This window comes from Tachysurus vachellii, chromosome 19, assembly GCF_030014155.1.
Source record: "Tachysurus vachellii isolate PV-2020 chromosome 19, HZAU_Pvac_v1, whole genome shotgun sequence".
Classification (NCBI taxonomy): domain Eukaryota; kingdom Metazoa; phylum Chordata; class Actinopteri; order Siluriformes; family Bagridae; genus Tachysurus; species Tachysurus vachellii.
This window is the reverse complement of record NC_083478.1, coordinates 13272092-13285518: the sequence shown is the minus strand read 5'-3', so window position 1 is coordinate 13285518 and position 13427 is coordinate 13272092. Positions and strand designations below refer to the sequence as shown.

Here is a 13427-nt window from a genome sequence, read left to right as displayed (position 1 = left end):
TTTGTACAACTCACTGGAGCCGATCTTGACCGAAAATGTTTCTCCTGTTCCTAAAGGATGACCAAATCGACCCTCTGGTGATGTTTTCTCGCATTTCTTTTCTTTTGTTTGGACTGTTTGGATTAATGGGTGTCTGCATCTGTTTTGCAGGATGGTGTGTGTGCACTTTGTGTTCTTAAATGTGTGACTCTCTCTCTCTCACACACACACACACACACACACACACACACACACACACACACACACACACACACACACACACACACACCACTCAACATTATAATAATATCATCTCTTTATTACTCTCCATTGTACAAAATATCCTACAAAAACCAAATACTTTTGAACTTATCTAACAAAGAAACGATTAACTTTCATCCCACAGAGTTCAGGCTTAGGTGACTTTTTGAATTGACAAATTTCATCTAATTGCTTTGTGCGGATGCTGTCCTTCTTTCCTTTTAAATAATTGCCTCACGTGTGCCAAGATGTTGTAAAAACTCAGAGGAGATATTGATCTACAGGCTTTATTTAAATGCCTACTGCTTTGAGAGGCTGCTGTTTTTAATTTAAAGGCACTCTTGAACAGACACTCCAGGCAATGTCTTTTTTCCTCCTCCATCTTCCTCCGGTTAATAGGATGAAAAAAGAGAACTGACTATATTATTTTCCCCCCTCGATATTCCAGCTTAGGATAGCATGGACTGTAGGCGTGGTGCTTTCAGCAGATTGCCTCAAATGGCCAGGCATGTTTTTGGCTGACACCACAGCTGAAGATTGTCTGTTTGTTTGGTTGTTTTTTTTCCTCTAACACCCACGCCTGTCTGGACTGCACAGAAATTTACAAGTACATTATAGAGGCTTGATCATAAACGGAGCAGAGCACATTCAGCGGATACACAGCAGTTTAAACGTGAACGGTTTAAAAGGTGCATCATGAATCACTTCCATTTCCATCAGATAAAAAAAATGACTAAGTGAAAAAATGCAACACTTCCAGTGATACATAGAGCAGCCTTCTGTCTGGACAAACTTACAGGATACACATAAGAGCTAGACTGAATTCACGTGTTTCTGAAATGGCCCTAACACCTTTTTTTATTTTTTTATAATGCTGAGCTGGAAACATTATTATTTGTATCAATTTCAAACACAGCGTCTTTGCACAGATGGTTTCTTTTCCCATCTGTGATGATGATCAGGATTTGGAGGCCCCTAAGTAAGACTACAGTGATGAAAGGAAATGATGCAGTGAGTCGTATGAATGCAATACAAGGAGCTGAATGCAGCTGCTGTCGCTGTTCACACCCTCACATTTAACACGAACTATATCATTTTCTACGCTGTTTAGTGTAGGATTTAGTGTAGGATTTATTTCTTATTTTTTCTGATTTAATCATGTTAAGCCCAATTCATTGGTATATGTGCATTCATACTGTATGTACACAGCAGTTTTGCCCTTGCTCTTATTTATGTGCTTTCTTCCCTATCATAGTGTCTTAAACAACATGTCTCATCAAACCCAGCATGTCACATGTCCTAGTCGCTCACACCTGGAGCATGTTACAAACTGTTATCACTCCTATTTAAGGTTTTGCTTAACATTGACCCATGTTTGTCTTGTGCGCTAAGTCTTAGTGCTTGTGCTAGTCTTTGTTTCTGATTTGTATCTATAGTGTCTGGTTATTGTTTTTTATTCACAGTATTTTATCAAATCATTGCACTTCTACATCTATAGTATTCTGTATCTATTGTACGTCTCAGGTGTGTGCTTTACATGTACACGTCAGTATAAAGGTCAACTGTTTCCACTCTGTTTTTGACTGTATAAACTATAGCATGTCCAGGCTGTCTTTGAGCACACATTGAAATCTCTTTGCCTATACCAAGGCTCTTGGTCTGATTATTAAGTCATCGTACCTCTGCAGTCACTAATCTGCAGTATTTTTGATCATCCAGAAGGATTTGCAACAATTCTTGGCGTAGTCGGCATATGACAAGCAACATCATCCCCAGTGAACTATCTGTTCCAATGATTCTGTTCCTTTGTTCCTGACAAACGTCAGCACAGCGGAGTGAATCAGCATATTTATAAAAAATCACTTCAGTTTTATTCTTGCTAAAATAAATAAGTTTGATTGAAGTTTCTCAGTACTGGACGAGCTGCGCTGTTGTTTTATACAAGTATGCTAACATTTATTCAGGATCCTAAGCATGTTAGAGAGTCTTCCTCACCAGTTTGTGAATTATTCTAGCCTGTTCCTGGTAATGCCACTGTTACGGGAGCTAAAAGTGAAAGACTTCAGAACAACAGAGAGAAATGTTTTTTCTGCATTGAATAACTACATTAAGACCTTGAAGTCTTTATACTGTCTCAGGGATTTTCTCTGACTACCTACATCATTAATCCATCCAACCCAGTGGCTCATTTGGCACTACAGTGGAAAGCTTGTCTGCAAAGGCAAATGAATGTAATACTAAGTGAAAAACTAAAAACTGAATTATTATTGTAATAAAGAAATGACATGATTCCTCTTTTCAGATTCTGAAACGGAAACCTTGAGTATCAGGTGATATTGATACACACTTGATTTATTAAAATTATATATAATGTTATATATATTATATATATATATTATTTAAAAAAGGACCAGAGTTTTTTTTTTAATTTTAGTAAAAAAAAAAAAAGAATAAAAAATAAGATTAAGGCATGACTGACCAAAACCACAGCTTTCAGGCAAAAATAACATATAAAAATCGTCCTATTGAAAAAAATACAAATAACACAATCATTTTATATATTTGTAAATGGTGTGTACATTTTTGTGTAAATTTACAACTATGTAAGTTATTTTTGTAAATTTTTTGTAAATGCTGTAGTTTTATGTTAGCTCTTTCCTTCCTTCCTTCCTTCCTTCCTTCCTTCCTTCCTTCCTTCCTTCATTCCTTTATCACTTCCTTCCTTCCTTCCTTCCTTCCTTCCTTCCCTCCGTCCTCTCTCAAATCCAAGCTTCTAATTGCATTTCTTACATTTCTTAACATTTGCTTCACCAATTTTTTTTTTGAAGCTGGACTTCAATACTTTACTTAATATCGAAATAATTTGGTTGATTGTACTTGTAAAATACACGATAGAAAAAAAAACAAACAACAAAAAACCCCAAGACCCATTCTATTTAAAGCATCGGTTCTATAACGAACTCTTGGTAGTCCTCACATGCCCGAAATTAGCATGAAACCAAGAAAAAATGTTTTATTAAATAGTAATAGCATAGATCTTTTGGATAGTGAGATGTTTTCTATCTGAAATCACAAAGTGATCCAAATGTAATGTAATAAGATATAGAAGGTAGGTTGTTAGGACAAACTGTGAACTTATTAAATATATTTATATAATAAACAAGAAGTGAAATTTTTCACACTGCATCTATCTATCTATCTATCTATCTATCTATCTATCTATCTATCTATCTATCTATCTATCTATCTATCTATCTATCTATCTATCAGTACACAGTTAGGGAAATTACAGAAGGGAAAAGAAGGGAAATTACACTCTCTCATGTCACCCAGATGAGGATGGGTTCCCTTTTGTGCCTGGTTCCTCTCAAGGTTTCTTCCTCATATCATCTCAGGATGTTTGTGAATCGCTTTATAGAAATACAGAAACAGAAAATAAAAATAAATTAAAACAAGAATAAAAATAAACAAATAAATAAATTTAAAAGGTTAAAATTTAGTTACTATTTATCTCTAACATCTATCCCTAATGACGGTAGTAAGGAAAAACTCCCTGAGATAATAGGAAGAAACCTTGAGAGGAACCAGGCTCAGAAGGGAACACGTCCTCATTTGGGTTAAAATGGACAGGAAATAATGTCAATATAAATAATGTAATTTCTACAACAGTTTATAATAGTGCAACCGAGAGCTCCTGAGGAATTAATAGGTCAGCACAAACTCTGAGTTCACCACAAAACCAACACTAATTCCTTTATGCCGAAATCGTCAAATGACTTGATAACTTGTCAAATGTAAATTATATGTATCCTGATTCATTTTAGATGCTTTGTGAAAGGTGTGAATGTTCCCAGCGTTAAAAGCACTACACAATTAAAATGGATCTGAATTGAATAATTAGACAAAACATGTTGTGTTAGAGAAAGAGTTCATCTTTTGTTTACAAACACTTTTATATTACAAGTATATGAGGCAGAAAATCCAGTCGTTTTGATAATCATATCTACAAATGTATTGTACATCGATATTAACAAACAAACCAACTCAAGCCATGACGAATTCTAATTAACATGTAATTTAACACAAATCACTTGTAGTATGGAGGTAAATCTCCAGCAAATTATTAGAGTTGTTTTAAAAACAAAACAAAAACAAAAGCTACATACACTTAAAACAATTGGAAACATGCACGGTTATTGTACAGGATGTGGGAATTGCTTTTCAATATGAAAATATTGTCCTGATTAAACATGTCATCTCGCAGAGATTAAAGACATTCCAGTTATACAGCCGTATCAAAAGAGTTGGTCAAATGTTTACACGTTTGACAAAACGTGTGACTACAACAGACAAAAGCACACATGCTAAACTTTTCAAAAAGCAAACAAACAAAAAAGCATATTTCAAGTTGTCACATTCTTTCCTGAATGTTTTAAGGAATATGGTCTTTGTAGCCATATTCTTTGTGTCATACTTTGCTTTTTTTCATTACAAAGACTACAAAGGAGGCCATAAAACAAACAAACAAAAAAGTACAATATAGCCATCAAATTTGAAAAAATGAAATGAACAAAACAGTATTTTAATAACACAAAAGGATCAAGGTCAGTTGTAAAACATTATGATATAAGCTATTGATTGTACACAACACAACACACACGTACACACACACACACACTGCTCTCACACACAGAATTCAACATGTAATGAGAAAGAGATGGAAATGTCATCCCTGTGCCATACCTGGCATCATACACCTATAATGTGAACAGAGGTTGAATCAAAACTACACAGTGGTCCAAATCCAGGACAAAGGTTTCTGACAACCCTGACATCTGTTCAACAAGTCTCTAAGAATAACACAATTGTCTTCTCAAAGAAGGCCAAAGAAGAGGGAATGTTCACTTGTGTTCACTTTTGTGCTGTTTCATTTGACTTTAAAATCAAAATCAACATTCAAAGGAAAGACAGCTGCAAAATGCTGCACTTTACATGGCCAGTGCTAAAGATCGTGGGCTGACTGTGATCAGCTTTCTCGCTATCTTCTCAAGAGGCCACTAGAAATGTCTGCGCTTGAAATAAAAGGATGGGGAAATCTAAATATCTTTCATCAGCTCTGTCTGGACTGCTCTAATATAGCTTGGTGCATCGTTCTTCTCACATCCGTCTTCCTTCTGCGGCTCTAATAACCAGAATATACACCATCGCCTGTTCAGTCAGAACCACGGGAGGGCTGCGTAGCCATAATTTAGGGATGTTTTAATGACACCTGAATTACTGCATGGATCAGACACTGTATTTTTCGTTACATAAAACAAGAAATATTGACATAAAGATTGAAGCACAAGACTCTTGTGTTCCTAGGTTAAAACATGCTCGACTGAACGTCTAATCCAGTGTGCCAGAGAAATGTCAGTCAGGATCTAATCTAGCTGAAATCTACATGTTTAAACCTCCTGCTAGTCTGCTCCTGAAAACACAAATGTAGCAGCTGGTACTTTGTACACAGACAGAGACAGTTGTTTATCTCTCTAAGGAGGTAAAATAATACACTCTGTTATTATACCTGGGAACTGAAAGGATGAATTTGAAATTATATCCTGAATCCAAAAATGTAAAATCTAGAAAATATCTACGTTCTGGTGCGAGCAGTTGATCAAACCAGGTACAGGTCAGCGGGACAAGCCGGATGTTTGGTCATAAGAAATTATACTAAACTTTCATTATTCCACATATCAACAATAATTCCATTATGAAAACATATAAAGAACATGACAAAAATTATACACTGCCTAGAGGAGACTATCACCCAAAAGACTGAGAGAGTTTAAGATTATTAAGATTATTAGTCAGAAAAGTCACCAAAAGGCCAATTGAAGCTCTGAAGGAGCTGAAAAGATTCAAGCCGGGCATGGCACAATTCTGCCCACGATATTTGATTTAACCTTAAATTTTAATGTTGAAAAAATAAAATTGAAAATTTTAAATCTTTCAGAATCATAACTAATAAAAAACTGAGCATGTTTGTATTTATTTTGCACTGTGATGCATCGTTACATCCGTAATAGCAAGTCAAATAAAATCCTGTTTGGTTTCTGTAGTATAATAAAACTAAAATGTTGATCTAGGCATAAAACACTATATTTAGAGGAAACACAACACGGCTCCTCACCCTGATAACACATCCTGCAGTGAAGCATTAAATCTTGGCTTCTTGGTTGCTTCTCTGAACTAAGACATTTGTATTATGTAAAAAAATTCCAGGACAAATTTCTGAAATCCTATGAATATGTACATTTTGATTAGATTTCCATTCACCAGCCAATCCCTGTCATACTACAGATACTCTTTCCTTTTTGAATTGTTGCATCACATGGCAACGTAACACACTCAGAGGAAATAGTCTCATGGTTGGATATTGTTGCTGTGATTGACAGGGCAGAGACAGTAATGCCATCCATCCCACCCAGAGAGCACAGCCAACCCTGCTCCCTTGCTTCAATTTCAGTTACAGGTTGTAACACTACAAAAGGTGAAATAATGTACAGGGGTAAATTCTTATGCAACACATCATATGATCACACAAGTTTTACACATAACCAATTCAGACCCTAAAGGGCGCTGTCTGTCAGTCATATGTAAAAAAAATGTCTGTCAGCTAACCAGGGGAACATTTTTCTCTCTAACAAATCTGTTGCTATGATATAATGCAGTTGGGAGAATAACATCATATTATCTGCTTGTATTAGGACTCTAGTGGCGTCTACAGACAGGAGACATTAGAAGCTAATAATAAGTCTGCAACTCAGTATTACTCTGTGCTAATAGTTGTACCTGTTAACAAAACCCATGAAGCACAGCCATTGTTTCGACTAACCCAAAACAAAGTGGCATCAAATGACAAACTGCACATCCTCAAAGATAATGAAAGACTGAACAGTAAAGGCTTTGATGTAAAGTTAAATTAAATATATGCAGCTATTGTATAGAAGGCACAGTGAAAAATTATATTCTGTAAAATGGGTACGCAGAAGCTGCGGGGTGCCAGTGATATGTAACAAGATTGTATAAAAACACTGATTACATTGTCATATCAAAAGGAATAAAAAGCATGATTGGACGAACAGTGGCTTAGCAACAAGAAGTGAAGGACATGACAAAAGACATGAACTACTTTGGCATGTAACATGGAAGTAAGGCATTTTGTTCTCCGCAAGGGTCACAGAGACCAGCTGGCAAGTAGTGCATATGAGTCATGACATCCGTGTACGATACAAAAAAGTACGACCTAAATGTGTTCAGTCTATTTAAACGCTAGCCTTGAGACCATAACATGCACACAAAATCCTGTAATTTTGCACGTCCTCCTCGGTTTCATCAAATGCACATGACGCTGCCTCAGTTGAAATATGGGAAGTTTGGGAGTAAAAAATTGTTTCACTACATTTCTCTCATGATTTGTAAGGAATGAGTACACATGATCAACTCAATAAGTCTGTGCAGTATTAAAGTCCTTCTCACACAGTTGGCCTCGTGGCAGTTAACGCGATGGTAAAAAGCAAGGACAGGGGGATGGCGGTCGGGTGCCACGCTCCTGAACCCCGTACACTCATACCTGCAACACAGTGAAAGACAGCATCAACATGTATCAATTTATATCACTGACATCCTTAACATCCTATATAACTTTAATCATGCCTTGCACTTCTATATAAAACTGTACTGGTATTTCATACACACACACTACATACACTACATACATACTGGATAAATACACTGATGTAATGCATTATAAAGCTCCAGCACAATAGGAAATTCATGATTTGTAGACTAATATTATTTATCACAATTTATTTGATATTAGTCATCTTTAGTGAATATGTGAACTATATATTACTTAAGTTTTACTCAACTTTACCTTGTCCTGTTGGTCTTTGTTTAAATTTAAAATGTTGTTGTAACTTCTTAATTGATTCGTATCGATTTTAAAACAGCTATGCAGTGTGCAACATGGCATTATGCCGAATGCTGATTCATTGTGATCCTGATGTTAAAATGCTTATACGTTGGCAAGGAACTCATTAAAACATTTTGTTCTATGGGACAGGATAAGAAGTTACAAAATGGTCTCAATGCGTTGCTACCAAATCATAAATAATTATGATTTATGCATAAAAGTGTCACGCAATCATTAAAAGATGATAACAATATGTTAGTGAAAATAACCGGAACACACATTTGACATAAAGTGGGCCTGATAATCACACATTTAAATGTCATAAACCCTTTTACACTGTTCCATCTACATCATCAAAAAATCACTTTCATTTCTGACCAACTGAAATTAAACAATAGTGTCTTGCACTCAGCACTAAGCAAATTACACTTGCACAGCTATGAAAACATTAAGTCCATTAAGTCCATAAAATTTTCCTGACTTTTTTCCTAATGACGTTTTTCCGAAAAGCTCATCTGCAGTCTAAAACTGATATGTTCTTTAAGCAGCATATCCTTGAGACTGTTACACCACATACTGTATATACCATACGTATATATTTATGTCTATACAATCTAGTAAAATATAGTATGACAACAAAAGTATACTATGCAATCTCCTACATGTTTATGATCTTCAATTTTTTGTGGCACATACTGATATCTACGATATCACGAATTATTATTTTTTTATTTACCACATGATCTCTAAGTTCAAACTCAGTTTTTCTATGATTGCTATAGCAAAATCATCATATCACCTTTGCAACCTTAGCAAAACAGTATATGCCTTTAAAAAAAGTCTCGATAAAAGAAAGGAAAAAAAAGAAAGTGGGCCTTTTGTCGAAAGAAAACAAAGCAGCAGCAACAGCAGCAGCATACAAGCCACTTACATAGCTAGGGTTATTTTATCGACTGCACTGATATATGACTGATATATATACTTAAATGTGCATATTCATCAATATCAGTTCCATAACCCTCAATCTGTTTGCTGTAGTGTTATAGGAACACTATACTAAGTTTTTATGCCTCTTCAGCTTAAGGTTGATGGTGCAAATCCTTATTGTTTACCCTTACTTCCGGGATTATACCAATTCAGCCTTCTATTGATTTTCAAGATGGCATCCATGTGAAATAAGTGAACTGAAAGCACAAAACCGTATTTTCAGTCATTGGTTTTAGGGGAAGTCTGGAAAGAATGGCCTATTCTATGATTGGATGCTTTCAATGACTCTGCAAAGAGAAAAACCTCATTTCATGCCTTTGGTTGCTTGGATACGTCTATATCTCTAACATGCCTGAAAGACTGAGATTCCAAACCACAAAATCCATGCACGCTTACAGCAGGATTCTCCTGATAAATACAACTTTAACTGTTTTTCTGTTGCAGCTGCCCAAAACACCCAATCGCATGTTTAATATATGACAACAAACTGATGATTTAGTAATAGACTACTGAAGTTCTGAAATGCGTATTGGTTACATAAAATACATATCTTTGTGACATTTGGTGACAATCATTTGAAATGGTATAAGTCCAGCCACAAGTGTTGGGCCACCACAGCTTCAATGATCCTTGGCACAGATTCTACAAGTCTCTCGAACTGTATTGCATGGATGAAACACCAATCTTCCAAATGATAATCTCTCATTTGGTGGTACAGGCAAACCAAACAGATGCAAAAAGCATTTCACTGCATGTTGTACTCTGTATGTATGTGTATGTGACAAATAAAATTTGATTTGATTTGAAACGTCTAACATCTAACATATCCCTCAACTGGCTGTTTAATTGAGTAGAGATTTGGTGACTGCGAACGTCATGGCACATAATTGTTATTATTAAACACTCTATTACTCTCTGCTTTCTTTAAAGGATCTTTATACAGCACGCTACATCCAAAAGGACCCTTTTCATCCTGGACATCACTTATTTAAATTGCTGGCCTCTGGCAAACGATTCAGGCCCATCATCTCACGAATCAATAGATTTAAGAACAGCGTTTTCCTCAGCACCATACGGGAGCTAAATCTTGCCGAACTTGTGAACACACACATACACATAATCTGAAAGAACAATCTGAGCTGGCATTTTATACACGAAACCTATAGACTTACATTCTCTGTATGCCTCATGTATATGTTTATCTATATATATTTATGGAGAGTAATCCATTTATATATATATATATATATATATATATATATATATATATATATATATATATATATATATATATATATATATCAGTATGTTAACATTCTATTGCATTCTACTTTATATAGAAATCCCTGTTTGTATATTGTGCAATAACTTATTTATACCTATGTAAATAAACTATCTAGGTATTTATACCTAGATAGTTCTATCTATATAAATGTATACATACTTATTTATACCTATTCATCATTTACAATAACTGACTTATTTATTACTTCCACCTTGACTGCAATTGTGTTTTTTTATTTTAGTTATTAAAATTGCAGCTGGCACCAAATTATAAGTGGATTGCACTGTAAGGACTGCTTTAATTTCGCTGTACTCAGTAAAGTGACAATAAAAGAATCTTGAATCATTATTATTTTCACACTCATAAGACCCTGTATTGATGAGTGACTCCTTCTTCCTCATCGTGGAAGAGAACATTGCTACTTTCAGGATAGAAATGTTCTAGCATAGTCGTACAACAGAAAAGACCTAATGTTGAGATATCATGAGTAAGAATCCTAATGAAGCCAAGACAGCAAAATTGGCCATGTTCTCTGGGTGTGAGCACTGTCAAAATAGCTCTTCCCAGTCAATTGGCTAGTGTCACAGTGACACTAGCCAATTGCAGGCATCTGTCAGCTTGTATATGCAGATGAGGGCACTTTCCTCTGAGTGTGTTATGCTGCCCTGTGACAGAAATTCAAAACAAGGTTTGCAGACTTCAAATGTCTTGGAGGAAGCCTTGATTAGCCCTCACTCTCCTTGGTTGATATTTGAAAGGAGAACTGGTCGGTGGTTGGGAACTGTCAGTTGGAAAACAAATAAAAGGACAGAAAAGTTTCAAATAAGACAGAATAGATGAAAACATACGCCGCCATTTGTTTAGCATATTGGCACTAGTTTAATTTCTTGTTTTATTATTATAAATAATAATATTAATCATTTCCAGGGCACTTATGACAGACGACATGTTTGTGAACTTCCAGGTCATGCTAAAAACCATGCTAAAACCAAGCGTGACTGCCGAGCACACTGTAGCATAGGATGGAATAGTCTAGTGGTTAAGGTGTCGAACTGCTGATCAGAAGGTTGCCAGTTCACATCCCAGGTCCACCAAGCTGCGATTGCTGAACTCCTCAGCATGGCTCTTAACACTCAATTGTATAAGAATGAATCCTTGTAAAAAAATGTAAATCCTTCTTAATCCTTGTAGATGTACAGCATGACCGTATGTGCTTCTTTCTTCTGCTCCTCGCTGCCAGAAAGAAAAATTTTGCCCATATTGTGAAGATTTGGTTGTTATTTTTCTCCCTTATGCCATAATGATTTCCTCTGGATTAGATCAGCCGTCCATGATAAAAGAAACTATTCATCATTTTAGCAACTACAGTATATTTATCCTTGTATCTAAGATTCCTGCACATTAGATATCATTAAAATGTCATATCATTCATTAGTTTCAATTGTAAAAACAAGACTGCAGTCTGGGTTCTTTATATCTATCCATTCTGGACCCAGAACAAACTAAACAAATAATTGAAATAGGAGTATCTAGGCCAGGAGTTGTGCATACAAGATTTAATGAGCATACTTTAATTAACTTTACAAGCTGGATGTGTAGCACTTTTAGGGTGCTCAAATTAGATACACTCCCCTTATAACAAGAAATGTGTGGTACTTTTTTACCACTGAAGTATGGAGAAGTACCTTAAAAGTAAAATCAATATCTTTAAATGAATTCGCAGTTGATTGTGCTTCATCTTCATCTAAACGCACAATGACTCTCGGAGCATTTGTATTTAAAAAAAAACACATTAGCACTACAGGTAATATTCTGTGCTACTCTGAATACTCAAAGGTTTATTTATTTTTTTATAAAGTGGATGTAGACATCCAAGAGGAGTGAAAACATGAAGAATCTGCTGTGCAGTGCCGTTCTCACCTCTAGTTTTGTCTGCTTGTACCTCAGTATGTAGGAGGGAGCTGAGATCAGGCAAAGATGGATGAGAAGAGCTATAGATAGTTAATAAAGATCACACTACTTAGCCCAGCGGTGGATACAAGGTGTACACTGCAAATCTCAAATCACTGAGTGCTCATTTAGTGAGCTGTATTAAACGCTGAGCCTTGCAATTCCTGTAAAGGGATTTGCCTGGATTCACACCTGCTCTTTTTGCATGGTGGACATAATAAACCTGTAAACATTATACACAGTGTAATGTTAATCCTGTGCTGTTTACTTTATCTACAGATATTTATGTTTCTCACTTTAATGCTATTCATTCTTTATATCAAATGCTGTGATGCAGTATACGTGGATGCCAAACACAGCTATACGTAATTCTGACAGTGGCCTGTTACTTCAGTACTTCAGTAATTCAAAAGATTAGATCAACAATCCAGATTACTTAGAAAAGCCATACAAACAGAGAAACAAACAAACTTGCACTTTTCCTAAATGCTATTAAGTTAATGTGCATCTGGAACCATTAATGTCCAAGACTGCTTTCAAATTAGGTAAATTGGTGCCGTGGGTGCTGAAAATGCAAGTATGAAGTTTAGTAATTGGTGACTTTCAGCTTTTTCTCTATTTAGTATAAACTTGAATGTTTTAATCTTGGATCTGTTGGGTCTAGATTTGATCTTATTTGACCTATTTGAGTCTTAGCAACTAATGAGTGAAACTGACAATAAATCAACTCTAACTAGATTAGAACAAGGCTTCTTACTCAGTTTGTGAATGTTGATGGGCTCAGTAGGCATGCCGTCTCCGCTGTCGCTCAGAGCACAAATCTGAATTATGTAATTATCGTCGGCAGGAAGGATGAGCTCCACAGATGTAACGTTAGTGGTCACTGTATTAATCTCAGTATGTCTGTTCCTTGTGTAAGAAACCTGTACAATGGGACAACAAAAAAGCATTTTGATTGCAATCAAACCAATTCAGGCTTTAATAAGTCAGATGTGCTATATTATTATC

General features: G+C 35.7%; 1 protein-coding gene across 1 annotated transcript in view; it reads right to left on the bottom strand.

Moving 5' to 3' along the window:
* Window positions 1-6784: 6784 nt before the first annotated feature.
* Window positions 6785-13427, bottom strand: part of cntn3a.2 (contactin 3a, tandem duplicate 2) — a 50160-nt gene continuing 43517 nt past the window's right edge. The window contains exons 21-22 of the mRNA XM_060893891.1: window positions 13177-13342; window positions 6785-7855 (exon numbers count right to left, since the gene is read on the bottom strand). Of these exons, the coding sequence (XP_060749874.1) occupies window positions 7758-7855; window positions 13177-13342 (264 nt within the window). The 3' untranslated portion in view covers window positions 6785-7757. The remainder of the gene's footprint in view (window positions 7856-13176; window positions 13343-13427) is intronic.